At 37.4% G+C, this 21283-nt stretch overlaps 2 protein-coding genes across 10 annotated transcripts in view; one reads left to right on the top strand and one right to left on the bottom strand.

Annotated features, from left to right (window-relative positions):
- The window catches only part of NUP54 (nucleoporin 54), a 32078-nt gene extending 25098 nt beyond the window's left edge, over nt 1–6980 (top strand). The window contains exons 10-12 of the mRNA XM_005681790.3: nt 3666–3785; nt 4071–4181; nt 6133–6980. Coding sequence (XP_005681847.1) covers nt 3666–3785; nt 4071–4181; nt 6133–6261 — 360 coding nt within the window. The 3' untranslated portion in view covers nt 6262–6980. The remainder of the gene's footprint in view (nt 1–3665; nt 3786–4070; nt 4182–6132) is intronic.
- The window catches only part of ART3 (ADP-ribosyltransferase 3), a 140261-nt gene continuing 128207 nt past the window's right edge, over nt 9230–21283 (bottom strand). For 3 of the 9 annotated variants that reach the window (XM_005681783.3, XM_013964733.2, XM_018049596.1), the window contains 9 exons: nt 19909–19941; nt 18969–18995; nt 17956–17985; nt 15683–15715; nt 14989–15021; nt 14322–14354; nt 12531–12563; nt 11220–11249; nt 9230–9611 (listed from right to left, as the gene is read on the bottom strand). In XM_005681783.3, coding sequence (XP_005681840.2) covers nt 9481–9611; nt 11220–11249; nt 12531–12563; nt 14322–14354; nt 14989–15021; nt 15683–15715; nt 17956–17985; nt 18969–18995; nt 19909–19941 — 383 coding nt within the window. In that variant the 3' untranslated portion in view covers nt 9230–9480. Of the gene's footprint in view, nt 9612–11219; nt 11250–12232; nt 12432–12530; nt 12564–14321; nt 14355–14988; nt 15022–15682; nt 15735–17955; nt 17986–18968; nt 18996–19908; nt 19942–21283 lie in introns of those variants that run through there. The other 6 variants (XR_001918204.1, XM_018049598.1, XR_001918205.1 and 3 more) reach the window with 6 other exon arrangements.

Below are 21283 nucleotides of genomic sequence, written 5' to 3'. Positions count from 1 at the left end.
ATTTGGACAAAAATTTAAAGCCTTAAAAAACTTCATTTTTTAAATATACAAGATGCAAAAAGTAGAGAACTTAGTACTCAAGAAAAAATATTATCTAGATAAGCCAAAGGGAACCAGTAAGAAGGGAATAAAGATGACATGGAATGAGTGAAGCAGAAAAACATAAATCATAGTAGAATAAGTTGAAGAGCTGTTTCTTTAAAAAGAAATGGCTAAATGAGCAGTACAGTTTAAAATGGCTAAATATGAATCTGAAGAAGGAAAAAAAGACTCATCTCATGAGCCTAAAAACAGAAAAGAAAAATTAGAAGTAAGAAAGGAGATAATACCACATATATACACAAGAAAATAAGAAAATACTACAGTGGAATTCAGGGCAATAGATTTAGATGTTAGATGATTTTTTAGCAAAATGGAAATTATTAAAATTGACCTACAGAAAAAAAATTTTAATAGACAAACACCATAGAAGCAATTAGGGAAGTTATTAAAGATCCAACAGTGGAAAAAGCACAAAGGTCAAATAGATTCATTTGTCTAAACATTAATGAGCTAATTCTAAAGTTACTTTATTTCAGACAAAAAGAAAAATATAGCTGTTTTTTTCAAGCTTGAGATATAATTCATATACCATACAATTCACCTATTTGATTTTTAGTATATTCACAGCTTTGTACAACCATCACCACAATCAAGTTTTAGAACATTTGCATCACTCTAAATTAAAAAAAAAACACCATACCCATAAGCAGCAACTCCCCATTTCATCCTAAACCCCCTAGCTGTAGGCAACAACTTTGCATTTCTATTGATTTGCCTTTTTTTGAACACTTCTTGTAAATGAAATAATAAAATATGTGGTATTTTTTGACTGGCTTCCTCAGCATAATATTTTCAGTGTTCATTCATGTTGTAGCATGTAACAGTACTTCCTCTTTATTGCTGAATAATATTTCATTATATGATTAACATTTTATCTCTTCATCAATCGATGAACATTTTGGTTGTTTAAACTTTTTGGCTATTCTGAATAATGTTCCTATTAACACTTGTGTACAAGTGTTTGTGTGGATATATGCTTTTGTTTCTCTTGCGATACATAAACCGAGGATGGCAATTGCTTGGTAATGTGTACCTCTGTGTTCAGCCTTTTCAATAACCAAATTATTTTTCCAGAGCAGCTGCAGCATTTTATATCAGTTTTTAGTATCCCAAAATAAAAATTTATAAACAGATAATTCTAACATAGGTACAGATTATGCTAAGTAAAACAAACCAGACTGAAAGGCTATATATAATTCCATTTATATGATACAATGCAAAAGGCACAGCGAGAGGTATGTAATAGATCACTAGTTGCTAGGAGCAGGCGGTAAGGGAGAGGAGACTACAGGGAGCAGGAGGGAACTTTTTGGGTGATAAAAGTGTTCTATATCTTGATTGTGGTGATGGTAACCTGTGTTCATCAAAATACATAGAACTGTACTGCTAAGAAGGGTGAATTTTGTTGTATGTGAATTATAACTCAGTAAATGTGACAAAAGAAAACAAGTGCAGAAAACCTAAGTGAAATATAAGAGAATCCAGCTATTATCAAATTCTAAAGGACTGTAATTTTTTTCTTAAAGGAATATAATATACTTTGACTAAGGTTAATTTCAGGAATGGAAGGTTGGTTCTGTAACAGGATCTATGAACATAATTTATTCTAGCCACACATGGAAGGAAAATATGTAAGTTTTTGTAAATAAGCAGGGTATTAAACTAGTATAAAACAATGAAAAGAGATCATCTCTTTGCTGATGATATGACTGTGTATCTAGAAAACCCAAGGAAATAAACAATAGAATTAATGTGGTAAGATGGCTAAATATGAGATTTTTAGTGTTACTAAATCAGTGTGTTTTAAAATTAGTGTTTTAAAAATCAATGTTTCTTTATACTATTAAGGGAAATAAGAGTATTCCATTCATTATCATGAAAAAACTGTAAAGTACTTAGGAATAAATTTGTGAGGAAAGTATACAATCTGAATTAAAGTTTTCACAGATTAAACCATATTCTTAGATGAGACAATATATACTTTATAAATTTTAAGAGTGAATTACAGCTTAAAAAAATGATTAAAATCTTTCAGTACATAAGGATAACTTTTGAGAATAGATTCAGGAAAACAAAAAAATAGTGTAGCGGACTTGGCTTTATCAAATTTTAGAAACTATAAGTTCTTCTCATCAAATTAGCATGAGCTTGGTGTAAGATTGGACATGAAGATCCACAGAACAGAATAGAGAATCCAGAAATAGGTGCATGTTGTATCTTAATATGAAAAAGGTGATATTTCAATTCAGTGGGTTTAGTTAATAAATAATGCTAGAGTAATTGTCCATTCATCTGGAAAATTTGACCACTGTATCACACCATGTACCAATTAGCTCCAGGTTCTTCTGTCCACGAGGATTCTCCAGGCAAGAATACTGGAGTGTATTGCTATCCCGTCCTCCAAGGGATCTTCCCAACCCAGGGATCAAACTCGGGTCTTCCGCATTGCAGGCAGATTCTTTATCATCTGAGCCACCAGGGAAGCCCATATACAAAAACAAAGAGTATTAAAGACTTAACTCTTAAGAAATTTATGAAGCTACATGAACAACCTAGGGATTGAAGAGACATGCAGCCAGAAAACCAGAAGCTGTAAAAAAACAAAATTGACTTAACAAAAATATTGGATAGCAAAAGAAAACAGAAGCCATTTGTCAGTGGTCAAGTGATTTTAGAAAAAGAAAATTGTGAATTTGCAAACAGCACTGATTTTAGTTGTTAATATTTGTATCTTACAAAGTGCTACATTTTGACCCCTAAAGCCCCAGTTGAAATACAGGCAAATGTGTAAAGACAATTCACAGAAGGGCAGATGTGAAATAGTTCTTAACTGAGGGATGATGGTCCTTCAGCATTCAAGGTGGGGGTGGAATCCCCTGGTGGTCCAGTGGCTAAAGCTCCCCGCTTCCACTGCAGGGAATCTGGGTTCAATCCCTGGTCAAGGAACTAAGATCCTAACTGATCCCAGAAGTCAAGTGGCCAAGAAAGAAAAAACAATCAACGGGATGCAGACTTTAAAAAAGAAAAACCGTGTGATGCTTTAGTGCTCGCTCTCCCATCAGATGGGAGAGAATTCAGATGTCGTTACCTGTTGCTGACAGGAATGTGTGGAAAAGGGTAGTCTTATGTGTCTTATGAATATTTAAGTTACTAGGATATTTGGGAAAGCAATTTAGCAGCTTCTGAAGACTGAATACACCTACTTTTAAACCCAGCAATCTCGAATTCATGGCAGTCTATACCAGTAAATAAAGATATATACACAGACAAAACTGTTTATTATAGCATTGTTCAGTGTCAAAACTAGAAACTATATATCCCCCTCGATATAAGAATACTTAAGTAAATTATTGGCTAATCATGAAAATTATGTAGTCATTGAAAGTAAATTCACGTAACTTGCCTAATAAGAATGGGCAAGCGATTCAAATCTTGAACTGTTATGATTCTAACTATTCTTAGTGTATTTAGCTAATTTCTTTCAACAGTTGATGTGTAATAAAATTACCTGCATAAATGAAAAGAGATAATTCTGTTGTTATTGTTGGGCTTTCTTTGTGTAGGTCCTAATCAAACAGGAAATTCAGAGGAAGAGTGGCTATGCCATCCAAGCTGATGAAGAGCAGTTGCGAGTTCAGCTAGATACAATTCAGGGTGAACTAAATGCCCCTACTCAGTTTAAGGTAAGACTATAAAGCTAGAATTTGTTTCAGGTGGCTCAGAAGAGAAATGTTACTTGTTCTTTTAAGTACGTGCTTTTTTAAATTAAAACTTGCTTTCTAAAGTAGACTCTCAATCATGATGTTCTGGGCGTGTATTAATTGTATGATTGTATTAACGTTTCAAATAAGGTACAAAAGGAGAATTGAAACACCTTTAATTAGAGTAGTATCCATCCTTTTAAAACATTCTCTTAGAAATGGTTGCTGTTGTGAGCAGTTCTAATTCAACTCAGTATTATTTTTAAGGGCCGACTAAATGAACTGATGTCCCAAATCAGGATGCAGAATCACTTTGGAGCAGTCAAATCTGAAGAAAGATATTATATAGATGCAGATCTGTTACGAGAAATCAAGCAGGTAAGTTTTCCACTAGAGTGCACTTTTTAAAAGGTGAATTCACATCCATAAGGATGGCTATTATCCAAAACAAAACACCCTCTAGAGAATAACACGTGTAGAGAATGTAAAGAAAATGGAACTGTCATGCATTGCTAGTGGCAATGTGAAATGATATACACAGGCACTGTGAAAAATGCTTCCTTAAAATATTAAATATAGAATTACAATACAGTCCCGCAATTCTGCTTCTGGGTTATGTACCTGTAAGAATTGAACGTAGTGACTCAGATATTTGCATGCCCATGTTCATAGCAGTATTATTCTCAGTAGCCAGAGTGGAAGCAATCCAGGTGCCCACAGATGGATAAGTAGATAAAATATGGTATATGTGTACAATGGAATATTAGCCTTAAAAAGGCAGGCCGTTTATACACACACACATCCACATCATGGATGAACTTTGAAGACATGTGAAATAAGCCAGTTATTTGAAAGGACAAAAGTTGTGTGATTCTATTTATTTGGTGTACCCAAGAGTAGAGTGGTAGTTGCTGAAGGGAGGGTTACTGATCCCATCAGCCTTCAGGGGACCTGGGTGGAGGCTGCAGGAGCCAAGACCTCAGACCACTTGTCTAAGCCTCACTTCTATGAAAACGTTAGGAAGTACTACTCTAGCTTACTTTCATTAGTATAAATACAGATTGGTTTAATCAAAGCTGTCCATCCATCCAGCAACTGTCTAAAAACATATATTAAGATGGCAAACTTTGTGGAACATATTAGATAGGACTAATTGGCATGGCCTGAGGATTTTAGGTAGTTATAAATGTCCTTATTTATCTAATTTTATTATGTGTTTTAGAATGAATATTGCTGTTTTATGCAACTAGAAACTAGTTTGGCTCCTGGGTTCTCAAAGATTATCAGTTCAGTTGCTCAGTCGTGTCCAGTTCTTTGCGACCCATCAACTGCAGCACTCCAGGCCTCCCTGTCCATCACCAACTCCCAGAGTTTACCCAAACTCATGTCCACTGAGTCAGTGATGCCATCCAGCCATCTCATCCTCTGGCATCCCCTTCTCCTCCTGCCCTCAATCTTTCCCAACATCAAGGTCTTTTCAAATGAGTCAGCTCTTCGCATGAGGTGGCCGAAGTACTGGAGTTTCAGCTTCAACATTAGTCTTTTCAATGAACACTCAGGACTGATCTCTTTCAGGATGGACTGGTTGGATCTCCTTGCAGTCCAAGGGACTCTCAAGAGTCTTCTCCAACACCACAATTCAAAAGCATCACTTCTTCGGTGCTCAGCTTTCTTTATAGTCCAACTCTCACATCCATACATGACCACTGGAAAAACCATAGCCTTGACTAGACGGACGTTTGTTGGCAAAGTAATGTCTCTGCTTTTTAATATGCTGTCTAGGTTGGTCATAACTTTCCTTCCAAGGAGTAAGCATCTTTTAATTTATACATATACCTGATTATATTCATATTTACAATTAACTGAGAACAATTCCAACATATTAGAATAACTATGAGTTTATGTATGCAATAAAATTGTGAATAATATAAACACCTGAAATGTTAGCAATAGTAGTTACCACCGTTATCATCCGTTTATACTTTGTACTTTAAAACATGGAAATTCTCAGAATGATTATTTTGTTAATCTATATTTGAGTACCTTCTTGCATTGTTTTAATATAACTGGTTTTCTATCAAAGGTTGATAAAAGAAATCTGTAAAAATCTGCATCTTTTGTAAAATTTGTTATATTACATATTTGATTTTTTCACAGTATTTAACTATTTAAAAGTGTTAGCAAAAGATACACTGCAAGTTTTTAAAATATGCATATGAGAACGATTGAGTCCTGTATTGCTAGTAAAATAATGAAAAATAGCCTTTTTCTTGTAAGCAGCTTGCAATTTAATAGAGAAATACATTGATTTTTTTTTTATTCTTTCTAGCATTTGAAACAACAACAGGAAGGCCTGAGCCACTTGATCAGCATCATAAAAGATGACTTAGAAGATATCAAGTTGGTAGAACATGGATTGAATGAAACCATCCACATCAGAGGTGGTATCTTCAGTTGACAGCTCACAAACTTGTGTTAAAGGTTTGTGAAATACATCTTCCTGTTACATCAGCCCTTCTTTAAAAATGAAACTGACCACATGGAGGGGGGGGAACAATCCTCTCTCCTGACTTGGTTTTTGAGAAGGTTACTGAAAAATTATTATTCATCAAATCTGAAATAACAGTCACCTCACTGCTCTTCAGAGCTAGCCTTTGAAAGATTTGTATCTAAAAGCTGTAATTACTTTAAAAGAGAAATACATAGTTACCAAAAATATTTACTATTGTATGTTTTTACAACAGCATTGTTCTTAGAAATAATCAATGTTTAATGATTATTCTCCATTGAGCCTGTACTCTGCTTTCCATAGCAAGTAAATATGAAATGTCTACTTTGCACATAACAAAATAAACTGTATAATTACTTGGCTGCTGGAGATTTGTACATCAGAATGTAAATGTCAGTTTTTATATTTGTGAATTCATCTGTGGGAGGAGTAAAAAAAATCCAAGAGTATTTAATGATTAATGTGGTTTTCTTTTCATTCTATAAAGATTGAATATATATTTTTATATTATTTTACTTATTTGGAATTTACAGAACACACATAAGCAATTAGGATATAATGGAAGAATTACATTTTATCATTTTTGCACCATTTTTTGTTTTTTAAACCTTTATTTCTAAAAAATATGAAAACAAATAAATTCTTGATTATAATTACTTTTTATATAATTCTGTCTGGTGCTTTATTTGGTTCTGGGAGAAAGATGATTCGTGTTCATACAAGTATTAAATCATAATCACAACTCAAGTATTTCAGTTTTAACCTGGTTTTAAGTCTGACTTCACCCTCAAAGTGAAGGGCTTCCCTTGTGGCTCAGCTGGTAAAGAATCTGCCTGCAATGTGGGAGACCTGGGTTTGATCCCTGGGTTGGGAAGATCCCCTGGAGAAGGGAAAGGCTACCCACTCCAGTATTCTGGCCTGGAGAATTCCAAGGACTACAGTCCATGGGGTTGCAAAGAGTTGGACACGACTAAGAGACTTTCACTTCACCCTCAATACTGATGTATTTTGACCAGGGTACAGCAAATAGAAATTACTTCATATATCATCTAGGATAAAGAATTCTCTAATACATCATTAGTATCTGAAAACACTAGAAAATCTAAATTAGACATGGTAATATGCAATAGTGATTCTTTAAAACCAGGTAATTTAAGCAATTTCTCTGACCACACATGGCACATCTCACTGCATCATGTTAGCCCCTCTTGGAATGCTTTCACTCTGCATTTCTGCATCATGCTTTGGGTTATGATGAGAGGTGTCAAAAACAGCCTATGAACCCTGCCACTGTGTTACTATGAGGATGGCGAGGAGTGTGGTGTGCTGTGTATCCAGAGGCCCCCTCTGAGATACCACTGGAGGAATCTGTCCAGTGTAGCTAACAGTTGTGTAGGAGACACAAACAAGGCTAGTGGGCTCTTTCTTCTAACACCTCTTTCTCATCCTTGTAGCCAAAGGTGAAAGGAGTCTGCCGCTCTGCACGCCCTCTTACTTTAGAAGAACTGGTGATTTAACAAATGAAAATTGCTCCTCAGTGAGCAACATCTCTGTTGGGACAGATGGCTAACCATGCTCACCTCTCTAGCCTTTAATTTTCTGTGCTGTCATATTCTTAATTTCTAATTTTACAAGCCCTAAACAGGGCTCAGGGTCTGCGTTTTAAAGACAGGTCCAGTTAGCCTCCTAAGTTTCTATTCTGCTGGTGACTGCATGTGTAAGGCAGGCTACAGGCCTTGTTCATGCAGCTGGTTAGCTAGATAAGCAGCCCTGGTCTGTACTTGACTTGTGCTCCAAGCAAATAATCAAGTTCTAGATTTGGATGGAAATCAGACTAACTTTGGCCTCAGGACTAAGTTGTGCTCTCCAGCACAATTTATACAAGTTCTGTGAACTGCATAATGGTTCTTGCGGTTAGTTCACTCAAAATTCTCAACAAGAGGTAAATGGTAGAATTAAAGCACACTGAACCCTTAACACCTAGTTTAGACTTCATGACGTTTTTCTGTATCTCTGAAAATGGTCTAAGTTCTTTCTGAAACATTGGTACTGTAAACAAGTGTCACTTATCAAAGCCCATGCCTAAATCTGTTACCATTCAACCACTCTTTTTCTTGGGGAAAAGAGCACCTTACTGTCCTTACCTCATCCTCCTTTCTTACTGAGCCCACATATTCATTTAGTACTGTCTGCCTTCCTAGGTTAATATGAGGTTCAAGTTAGGGACTACGTTATGTGAAATACTTAGTAAACTGTTGTGTTTGTAAAAATATAAAGTGTTCATATATAGAAGGAAAATGAAGAGACTGAAATAATATACTATTTGAAGTCAAAGTCTGATCCTTTAAAGATGAGTAAAACACCTTTAAAATTCTAATTCAGGAATTAAATTCATGTTAACCACTAGCATTATTGATATTTTAGTATTGAGAGAGTCATTTCATAGGCAGGTTGATAAGAAGTCTAGCGGTCCCCAAGGAGAGAGGGGTCTGGAATTCTCAAGGAGGAAGAAAGAACAAACTTTTTTTCCCTCTACATTCTTTAGGATTATATAACAATAATGTATCCTGCCTGAGGACAGTCTCTGGATCAAACCTGACTAAACCTGTTATCTTAAAATGTAAATTATGGGAGTAGGTCTGGTGAGGTCTTTACAACCGCCAGACATTCTTTTGATTCACTGGAGAGTATATAACTCCATTTAACACTGGCAAGCGGGTACTCTTTCTGCCCCCTTCTGATGCCTACGTCAGAAGCTTTCTCTATCTCCTTTATACTTTAATAAAACTTTATTACACAAAAGCTCTGAGCGATCAAGCCTTGTTTCTGGCCCCGGATTGAATTCTCCTCTGGAGGCCAAGAATCCTGGTGTCTTTTCGCGGTTTAGCAACAACCTTTCAATATCTGGCAATTCTACTGAAATTAAAGGTCTTTTATTGAATTAAAAGTATACAGTTTTTTTACAATCATAAAATTAATATAGAAATAAGTGAAAAACGAACTTTATGATATCTCGGTTTACTACCAGATTGCTAAGTGAATAACATTCACATTTTATCAACTGAATGTTGACCAACAAGTGAAAAATACATCATTCCTTTTGATGATTTCTGTGGGATGCCTGTAGTTGTATTTCAAGCACAATGTAAAGTACAAGTAAAGAATGTATCAGACTACAGAGCGACCGAGATTTATACTGATGAAAATGATGACTGTCCCACACTGGGGAAGGAGCATTTTGCCAGAAGATGCAGAAGGATGGCTTTTGGGACCTGGAACTGGAACTGCTGGAGCTGGAGCTGTTAATGAGAACACACAGTCAGTGACACGCGTCATTTTGAGTATCACATTTCATCCACTGACACCATATTTCCTGAATATATGAACAGACAAGTTAGATTAGAAACATACATGAGTACTTCTAACCAGGACAGCTTTAAATACAGTTCATTACAGACGGGGGGATATATTTTCATATATATCATCAAGGTTGATCGAAGTTTTATCCAGGTTTCCACAGCCTTTTTAGTATTTAAGTAGACAAAAGTAATTTTTCATTGTTCAAGTTCACTAGAATTTCTTGGCAATTGAAAATTTTCATTTTCTGTATATAAAAGATAAAATTTAATGCTGTGTCTTATCTATTTTGAGTAAAATGGTATATTTCATATGTATATTCTACCAGTATACAATGGAATATAGCTGCATTTTTTAAAACACTAAGCCCTGCAAGCTGATTTAAAGAAAAAAAAAAAAAACTTTTGCCTTTATACATAAAACACTACTCTGGAGAAAACCACTTCCCTTCCATCTGAACTAGTAGAGTGAGGTTCAGCAGAGTCCAGCCATCCGGGATGGTCTGATTCACACTGCCCTTAATGCAGACATCTGACTTTTGACTGTGTTCTGGTTTAGACTACCAGGGAAGACTGGAAATACCCAGATGGGCTCACCATTCACATTTCATAAGTGAAACTGTGGAAATATTATAAAACCTTCAAATCATAAATGTATTTGCTTGCCATAATCATAAACATGCAGTTATGGGAAAATGGACAGGCAGATGTACTCCCGCATTAGTTTGTTACTAGAGAGCAGTGGTTCTACTAAGAGGCAGTCTGCAAGCTTGTCAGGATATTTTTTGATTATCACAGCAGTGGGATATAGAAGTAGAAGACCAGTATCCATGCTGTGGACAGTCTTGCACAATGAAAAACTGACCCACTCCACATAAACTTCAAATGCACTGCTAGACACATATGTAAATTAAAAATGTATTTATATCCAGAACCTGTTTTACATATAAGCAAAATATATTTGGATAGTTTTAAGAAACATTAGTTTCTATATAATAAGTTTAGATTATTAGTTTAGTATCTAATTAGTTTCTACCTAATAAGCCCACAGTATTTCTTCACTTTCATTTTTCTTATATAGAATAGCTTCCAGGTTTCTCTTAAATCCAAATTTATTTGTGTAATTAAATACAATCATCTGACTACTTCATTATGTAGAATAATCTAGGCATTTATTTACATACGGAAATGTTTATAATTTTGTTATATCATTAGGACATTACTTGATTTTTTTATGGGTGCAAGTGGGTCTTATCTAAGAATTTTATTTCAGAATACCTTTATAAAATATTTGTTCTAAAAGAATTGGGTTGATAGAGTTGAGAACCATTGCTTGAAAAAGTAGTCTCTATATACAGTTGAAAATCACTGCTTAAGAAACAAAATCAAGTTGCCCCCACCATTTGCACACACAAATATTTGGATGTGACATTATATTCTGTTAGGATGCTTTAAACTCAAGATTGGTGTCTTTTTTTAAAAAAAACTTTCTCAGTTTTTGTATATTGCAGAAACAGACATTATCAACTAAGGAAAAGAAATATTTCTTACTAGGCTGGTTGATATCTTGGCTTTTGTCTTCTAAAATAGAAACAGGGGTTCAGTTAATTGCATTGTACACCAAAGAGAAAAAAATTTCATTCAATGATTAAGCAAACTTGGTTATCTCTGGGTATGGGACTAAAGGGCAGGATAGACTTACAGGTATTGGGGGGAGGGTCTAAATTTACTTATTTGCATGCTTTGAAATTTTTTTACAATGTATGTGTGTTTCCATTTTAAAAAGTTAAAATCTTGTTTATAGAAAAGTCATTTTTACATATTAACCTCAGATTCCCAAGTGCAACTATAGCACCTACCATTTACTGAATGCTTACTGTGTCACAGATTGACAAAATACTTAACGTACATTAACGCTTTTATTTCTTACAGCCCTAGTAGGTAGTAGAGTTATCCATATTATACAGATTTCCCCAAAAGTTGCATAAAATCACAACTTTTATGCTTGGTAATCAGTGGGAGCAACACCTGCTTTCAAAGCCTCTGCTCTTAATTACTATGCTATTCCAACTCCGAGTGTGTTAAAATATTGCAATATTGCCATATTTTGATGGCTCTGAAGCCAAATGCCAATTCTAGAAGCTCAGATTAGAGGTGTATTTTCTGTAACTACATCCAGCTGGGAGACAAGTGTCATGCAACAGAAAATGAACAAAACTTGAGAAGTTTGGGTCTTGTCTCGTTCTAGCCTTTCCCAGGTTCCTTAACTTCCCTATATTCCATGTTTTCATCTCTGAAATGGTGACAGTACTTCTCTTATTGGATTATATGGGATTCTGTGTAAATATTTTGACATCACCTTTTAAAAAGCCTGCACTATAACAGTTTTCTAAGAAAGGGCACAATACAAAACAGTCCTAGCAAAACTGAGCGTCTTATTGCTGGAGGGCATGGAGAGTGCAGTAAGGAGGGCAGAAAGCATGTCCCACACTGTGCAGGACTCACACACCCCTACTCAATGCTGCCATTCCTGTGACTACAGATTCCCTCAGTAGCCTGCTCACCTGGAGAAAGCTGCTCCTTCTGGAAGGGACAGGCGCAGCTGGAGGTCCACTGCCCCAGCTTCAGGTCAGCTGCCTTTGTCTCTGCCTGACCCAGGGAGCCCTAAGAGCAGTCCACTGCTCACACTGAAAGGAGTCCTCAGCGCCTCCCCTGCGGCTTGCAGACTGGATGTCAAGCTGTACAGCCCAAGTGTCCAGACCCCTTAAGATGGAGCTCAGTGAGCAATTACAGTAAAGGACTCAGAACCCCATGGTGCCTCCACCCCCACATACATAAAAGAATTTTATAAAAAGAATTTACCAGGTTTTTCATCCGGTTGTAACATTTTTATTCCTAAATGAGAAAAAGATTTATTATTCAGATAATAATAAAGGCAACTACCATTTACTATTTTAACCCACCATTTGTTTTATCAGTGCTTTATCTCATTAGGACTTTAATCCTAAGTTAGGACTTTAGTCCTGCAAGACAGAAGCTTTCCTTGTTTTACAGATGCAGAAGCAGAGGTCCAGAAAAGTGAAATAACTTATACAAAGTTACCAAGAGGAAAATGGCAGAGGAGAGACTTCATGAAGTTGGGTCTGTCTACACAGATCATGTGCATCCCCATACCTTGCTAAGCAACTGCCTTTCAAAACCCAGTGTGCCTAGTAAGGTGCCAATGAGAGTACTATGTAAACTCAGGTCCAGCGAGCTGAAGAGATGTAAACAAAGTGTGCCATCAATGTCATTAAAGGTTCACTTCAAAGCTGTGGCCAAGTAAGTTCAATCATTCAAATCTGGGTGAATATAAAAGTGTTGCTGGAACCTCTCTCTCTGGGTCACAGTGAACTGAATGGCTGGTTCCTGCCCACAGCATGCAGTACGCAAAGGCAGCAACGTTAAGCAAAGCTCAGTGCTGTGTGGATGGATGCCATTTAGCGGATGCCAGAAATCTAATTTCCTTAACAGACGGTCATTCCATAATAACAAAACCTACCAAAAATTATTTTCAAAACACCTTATGAATTCAAAAGAAAGGATTTATAAGCACTGGATAGGGGCTTGCACCCTGAGATTCTGTGTTTTCATAGGCCTTACAGGTATCTCCATAAGGCAACATATGTGTGTTAGCCACATTTGAAAGATGACAATTCTTAGGCATACAGAAGTTTTGTTATGTCTGTAGCTCTCTGGTAAAATACTAGATCATGTCTTTATTTTTTTTTAAACCTTCTTCTTGTCTTCTCCTTGTCTTCTCCTTGTCTCAGAGACAAAAACTAAGTTTGAGAGCCTTTTAATATTTTTTCCTCCCCTATCAGCACAAGTTCTGAGGTCCTTCTGACTTGACAGGAGTTACACTGTTCAGTTTCTCCAGCCATACAAATTCAAGGCCCCTCACAAGCCTTGTGTTCAGCAATAGCCTCACACTTTTTAATATACTTGTTTTCATGGTTATATCTTAAAGGTAGGTTAAATATGCATGATAAATATAATGGAAAAACACTTGAGGAACCATAAATTTTAAGAAACTGGTTCTTGGTCATAGCAGCTTTCCTGGTGGCTCAGACACTAAAGAATCTGCCTGTAATGCAGGAGACTGGGGTTCGGTCCCTGGGCCAGAAAGATTCCCTGGAGAAGGGAATGGCTACCCACTTGAGATTCCCACGGACTGCAAGGAAATCAAACCAGTCAATCCTAAAGGAAATCAACCCTGAACATTCACTGGAAGGACTGATGCTGAAGCTGAAGCTCCAATAATACTCTGGCTACCTGATACGGAGCCAACTCACTGGAAAAGACCCTGATGTTGGGAAAGACTAAGAGCAGGAGGAGAAGGGGTGACAGCATCACCAACTTGATGGACGTGAGTTTGAGCAAACTCCGGGAAAAAGTGAAGGACAGAGCAGCCTGGCACACTGTAGTTCACAGGGCCACAAAGAGCAGGACATGACTTAGCGACTGAACAACAATTTGGTTATAAGAACCTAGATCTTTCGCTCATGTGATCTTGCGCAAAGTACTTAGCCTCCCTGCATACGTAATGGTGACAACTGTATCTATACTTCCCAGACTGGCAGTCTCCTCTCCAGCATGCCTAACATTGCTTACCAGGTAGTGAAAAAGATTCTGGAATTTTCATTCCTAAATGAGAAAGAAATTTTCAGTGACTTGCAGATTGTTCCAGTAAGCACAATTTTCAAACTCCTTCTTGTCTCATGAACTCAAGTAATACATGCATCAGAGAGCCCACCTGCACTGTAGTTTCTGGCTTTTACTTACCAAGTTCTGGCTACATGAACCCTCACTGTGCAAATCTATGCCAGACTCAGAAAAGCCTTCTGTCATGGTGCCTCACTAAGTCTGCCTCTATGCCAGGAGAATACTATGCTTAGTTACCTGCAGATCCTAGGTGCCGAGATGCTTTTATTAACAGCCAAAGCTAACAATCAGCTTTTGCATAAAGTCGAAGTTTCTACTAAATACCTTTAGCTGTGGAATCTAAGGCTGGACTGCATGCATCCAGGTTGTAGCAGCCTGCCTTCCGCCTGCCCCCAACAGAGCTAACTGTCCTGCTCTGAGAATGCACACACAATAGGGAGGAAAGGCACTTTCCTACTCTCTTCTCCAGCTAAAATTTTGTAGAAAAGACAGGCAGGAAGGAGGCTGTAAGGGAAATATTAATGACTAGTTGTCTCATGACAATATTCTCTTTAATACCCAGAGGAATCCTTCTCTTCTCATACTTGGACCAAGAGTGTAAATAAAGCTGTCTTACCAGGTATCTGGGTAGCTTCCTGGCTTTCCATACCTGAAGACAGAAATGAATACTGGTTAATGTTAATCAACTATCTTGCATTGTTAATGCTCCCTTTTGTATATACCAGCCCCCATCTCCAAGACTTAAAAAGCGGGGGGTGGGGGTGGGAAACAGTAACAATAACAATAAAAACAGTAACAATAAAAACTCCTTTTAACTCCTCTTCATTCTCAGACTGGACAAAGCCCAAACTCCTGATGCGGGACTTCAAGGACTCCTGATGCGGGACTTCAAGGACTTCATGATCTAGCCAACCTTGTCTTCATAAGGCAATCTGAGTACACCAGCTTTTGAATGAAACAGTACTGGGTCTAAGACTCTGCCTGGTTTAGTTCTATTGTCATTACAGTTATTAGCTCTCTGACTGGGCAGGCTTAATCTCTGACTGGGCAGGCTTAATAAATCCCTGACCTTCAGTTCCTTATTTATGCAAAAGAAACACCTTGCATGTTTGTAGTAAGTGATGATTATAAAAGTGCTAAATACATTATTACATGGAACATAAGCAGCTCTCAATAACTAGAGTTCCTCTGTTGTGGCTTAACTTATTCCTCAAACTCTACATGTCCAGTAATGTCCTTAATTCTAGGAGTCCTCGTATCTCCTTCTAACCTTGCAGCTAGTCTCAGAGAGTAAATAAAGGATCACTTACCAGGAAAGACAGTGGATGCCTGGCTTTTCACTTCTAAAGATGAGAATAGGAACTATGTAATGATAAATGCAGTAAGCTTGAAAATTAACCTTATATAACTATGTACAAGTGAGAGGTGACCCATTCCCAAAGCTTTTAGAGTTTTCGGTAAAAACGAAGGAGATTTAGCACACTGGTGCCTAACTTAGAGAGAACTATGGCCAGTGATCCAGGCACTTTCTAGATAAAGTGAAATCTCTTATTGATTTATACTTTTTAGACTCTGACCTTTATTTTTCATGATTTTTAAAATAAAATTTCTTGATTATATAAGTAATATAATTATAGATAATTTAGAAAAATATAGGAATTTATTAAAAATTACTCATAATCCCAGATATCAGAGCTGCTGCTGCTTAGTTGCTTCAGTCGTGTCCGACTCTGTGCGACCCCATAGACGGCAGCCCACCAGGCTCCCCCATCCCTGGGATTCTCCAGGCAAGAACACTGGAGTGGGTTGCCATTTCCTTCTCCAGATATCAGAGCTATTCATTCTTAATACTGGTACATTTCCTTCTTGTCTCTTTCCTATAATATATGTATATGTGTATATGCTACATACATTTTCATTACTTTTTCAATTTTACTGAGATATAACTGATATAAAACACTGTATAAGTTTAAGGTGTGCAACATAATGGCCTGAGTTACATACATTGTGGCATGATTACCACAGTAAGTTTAACATCCAGCATCTCATATAAATACCAAAAAAGAAATTTTTCTTCCCTTGTGACAAGAACTCTTAGGATCTACTCTTTTAACAACTTTCAAATACACTACACAGCTGTTAACTATAATCATGTTGTACATTATATTCCTTGTACTTATTTATCTTATAAATGGAAGTTTGTTCGACACTGTAAAATAAATTTGACATTATATTCCATATGCTGTTTTTATCCTTTTTTAAAATTTTTACTGGAGTATAACTGACTTACAATGTATTAGCTACAGAAGTACAGTGAAGTGAATCTGTTATACATACACCTATGCCCACTCTTTCTTAGATTATTTTCCCACTAAGGCCATTACACAGTATTGAGTATAGAGTTTGTTTTCATCCTGTGATTTTTACTGTCACTGTATTGTGAGTACTTTCTCTTATCTTTAGGCTTCTCTGGTGGCACAGTGGTAAAGAATCTGCCTGCTAAGGCAGGAGACATGAGTTTGATCTATGGGTCGGAAGATCCCCTGATAAAAGAAATGACAACCCGCTCCAGGTATTCTTGCTTCAGAAACCCCATGGACAGAGGTGGGCTGCAGTCCATGGAGTGACAAAGAGTCGGACACAACTCAGGGATTAAACAACAGCAACGTATCTTCAGATATTTTTTGAAAACATGATTTTTAAATTGGTTAGTGTTTCATAATAAGAATGTAAATTATTTAACAATGTCCAACTGTTGGATACTAAGTTTATTTATAAGTTTTTGCTATTATAACACTGTACAAACATGTCTATACATATTTTGTACACAAACTTTTATGTTTATTTCCTTAGGACAAATATCTAAAAGTGTTACAGCTAGGTTAAAACGTATGGACATTTTAAGACTAGTGATACAAATTATTGGAATTGTCCTCCAGAGAAGTTTGAATTTATAATCTCACCAGTAATTTATGAGCATGGTTGTATCCCAGGATCCTTGAAGAATATTATTTTTAAAAAGACCAAAAAACTTGGGAATGAGTCATACTTTAGAGTTTACTAAATATCAAATGGATACAGCTAATAGCAACTATATAGATATATAAATGATTATATACACACACATATGTATATTTTGGCATATATTTACATATGTGTGTGTATGTATATATATAATCATTTTAATTTAGGAAAAAATGTCATTTTTATGCCCCTGATGAACACCCTAGGTTACAAGAGTTTGTGAAACAATTAATCACACCTTCCTCTATCCATGTAACAGCTAGTATAAAGCAAAAAATAATAGGTTCTCTAGAACTCATTCCACATGTGCTGTCTCTAGCTGTCCTACTGGGATGCCCTACAGATTGACAGCAGCGGACAGAGAGAGCTGCTGCACCATCCTTATTAAGAAGGGCAGCTGGAGCTCAGGAGGGGCTCTGATACATCAAACTGGTAAGCTAAAGGTGGGTTCTGCCTTCTTCCCACTTTTCCTTACCATTCTATGCCCACCTGCTCCCACCCCTAAGGAAGTTGCCCTGCAAATCTAAGTAAGTTCCCAGAGTTTATGAAAATGTCTTACCAGGGTTTTCCAGCTTCTGGTTTTCCTCACCTAAGTTACAAAAAGAAACTCATCAGTTTCAAAAATAGACCAAAGTAACTGGGAGTTATCACAGTTACAGCACAAATACTTTAAAGTAAAATGGCCATAAAGATCCACTTGATATCCAGTAAACTAATGCTACTAAATTTAAGTGTCAGCTACAAACTAAACACAGTTGGCTAATAGGACTGGAACAGTCCTCTGGCCCCTTCTACCAAGAAAAACTGTTACATACAGCAAGTCTTTTAGCAATCTCCACAAGGTAGAAAAACGTTTGTCTTGAAGAGGTAGCTGAAGTCCCTGTGAAGGGACCAGTAAAACTTGTGGCTGCCTGAGCCAATAAGAAGTGTTACTAAGCAAGTCCTCAGATGCATGAAATGCTTCACACAAGGACAGGAAGTACTTCCAAACGTCAAGTAACCTGCATACTTAAGAAACGACTAGAAACTTTTCTCTCTTCACACAGTAGCCACATGGGCCAAACATGTCATAAAGGAACTTAGATACAAAGAAGTGACCTGAGCCATATCACCATAAGTGGAAACTTAGCGGGGGATGGGGTGGGGGGAGTGGCACATCTACACCCAGACGTTTTAGTCAAATGATACCAAACACTAGCTTATTTAAGAAAGGCAAAAACACTAACTTTTTATACTTTCATCTGGATGTCTGGTGTCACACAGGCTAACTTCAATGACTTAATATAGAGCTCTATCTATTAAGAGACCTTGGACCTGTAAAGAGTGCCTAGCTCTTTGGGTCCCACCAACCTCACTCCTACATTGTTCAGATCTCCAGAGAACCCACCCTCTCATTTGAAGGGAGGTAAATTTCCCCAGAATAGATTCTCTTCCCCACTTCATACCTGCCAAGTTACTCCTTCATAGGTGCAAAGAACTCCTTTTCTTCAGCTAAGAACTGAATTTGCTGAACAGGAAAGAGCTATTAAACACCCATGTATGGGTTATTTTTAAAAATTAGAGCATACTTACCAGGGTTGTAGACAGGTTGAAAATAGTCTAAAATACAAACATGCCTTCATTACATAGTACTATACTCAGAAATGAATGTCAGGTTCAGTCTGTTTTTACATGCTTATTAATTATAAAGATTTGAGTTGGCTTACATTCAAGATACAAACAAAATATGGCAATATGAGAAATATAAAATTTCAATCTTGGAAACAAATGGTTACAGATTCATTTTAATTATGTGAAGAAGAATCCACAGAAAAACTAGCCAGGAAGATAGGCAGAAATGGACCCTTATTTTTCAAACTTTTTAAACAAAGAAATCTTCAAATACAATCCATCCAAAGTATGTACCAGCCCAAGGCGTTTTCTGGCAACTTCAGTTAAAATCTGTTGAGTCTAATTTGATGATGTTGTTCCTGAACATTCTTAGAATTTCTATTTACCTTTCCAAATCTTTCCCATGGTCCTCTAAGAAAGATTTTTTTTGTTATATTCTCCTATTTTCCTCTGAGAAAGCAGACCAAGTTACCATTTTGTTCCCCCGCATTTTTCCCCCTGAGCCATATTCATTCCATTCCTTCTTCAGTCTCCCAAATATTACTTCCCAAGATGCCAAAACATAGGAACATGAGTCTAACTCTGTGCATAGGAGTCATGTAGGGGTTTTCAGGAGCCCTCAAGCTCCTGTAATGATGGACTAGGGTCAGAGCTGGCAGAGATCCTGGCATGCCCAAGGCAAATGCAGTGTTTGAGAGAACGGCCACAGGCAAAGCTGGGGTAGGGTTAAGGTAGATCCCTGCACCCTCCCCCTGAGAAGGTAAGAGAGGCGGCACAACTCTGCCTTGAGAGAGCAAGGGCTCACAGTGTGACAGTATAGTGGGGTGGCTCTGACCTATCCAGGGAGAAATAACACTGATAAAATTCCCATTACAGAGATAACACTTTAAAACAAACTTACCCATGTTCTCAACACAACTTTCAGTTTTTAGTCCTGAAACACAAAGATAAAGTTTTATTAGTTAGACACAATCTACCCTATTAAAAACTTCAAATTGGTCTGTTGCTACTGTAATCTAATCTGTCAGCTCCGAGTCTATCAGACTTATAACTTAGTGGGAAGTAAATTACATTTTTGTTTCATAGTATAGTCACTGAAGAGCAGTAGATCCAGATGCAACACCTATCTTTTCTGGAATTCAGTTTCCTCATTTATGTCTTTTTTGGGAGATTGCTTCAAATAACCTCCAGAATCCCATCCAAAGGTAATAACAACACTGATTAGTCTGAAAAAATTAGCAGAAAATTTATCTATTTAACTAACCCTCTCTTCTGGGATTTCTTTGGAAGGAATGATGCTAAAGCTGAAACTCCGGTACTTCGGCCACCTTATGCGAATAGTTGACTCATTGGAAAAGACTTTGATGCTGGGAGGGATCGGGGGCAGGAGGAGGAGGGGACAACAGAGGATGAGATGGCTGGATGGCATCACTGACTTGATGGATGTGAATCTGAGTGAACTCCAGGAGTTGGTGATGGACAGGGAGGCCTGGCGTGCTGCGATTCATGGGGTCGCAAAGAGTCGGACACGACTGAGCAACTGAACTCAACTGAACCCTCTCTTCAGATACTAAATATCCTCAACAGTTAACCTATCCCTTTACTATGACAATTTGTACCCAGTGGAGAAAAAGAATCTCAATCAGAGCTCCAGATCCTGGAATGTATGAACAGACATCCTGTGCATTCACATAGAGAGATGCAGTTGATGTGCCCCAGAACAGTGATCCGCGTGTGAGGAAATGCGCCATCTTCTGGAGAGCAGGAACATGAAATCAAATGGTACGTGTGGATAGGCCCGCGAGCCTCTTGCTCGTGATGCCCTAGAAAGAGTCACCAGTGATTGCTACACTGACTCCTCTGAGACTTCACATGAAAGGGGAATCTGCCAGCTTGCCCAACAAAGGCTAAGCCAAGAAACTCAGCGAAAGGGTGTTCAGTTTTAGTGCCAGCATGAATCATGGAAGGCTTCCCAGATACCACAGGAAGGTCTAGATGTCATATGTTCTCTTAGTCTGGTTAGCTCACACACCTCATCTGGAACTTCAACTCCCTGAGGATGAACCTCTCAATCTAAGATGCGGGTGTGAAACACCTGGCTTCACTATGAGACATGCTCACTGATAACTGCTCTCAGATCCTGCTCCATTTATGGAGTTTCAACAAGAATTCAGGTGACTTGGTCCAGCTTTTACCGGCCCAGGAAATCTATAAGAATCTGGATGGTACCCTGAGGCCAACCTTGGTGTTTGTTTGGCTATACAGGAAACGTTTTT

The sequence above is a fragment of the Capra hircus genome, chromosome 6, assembly GCF_001704415.2.
Source record: "Capra hircus breed San Clemente chromosome 6, ASM170441v1, whole genome shotgun sequence".
In the NCBI taxonomy this organism is placed as follows: Eukaryota; Metazoa; Chordata; class Mammalia; order Artiodactyla; family Bovidae; genus Capra; species Capra hircus.
This window is presented reverse-complemented; position numbering and strand designations above follow the sequence as displayed.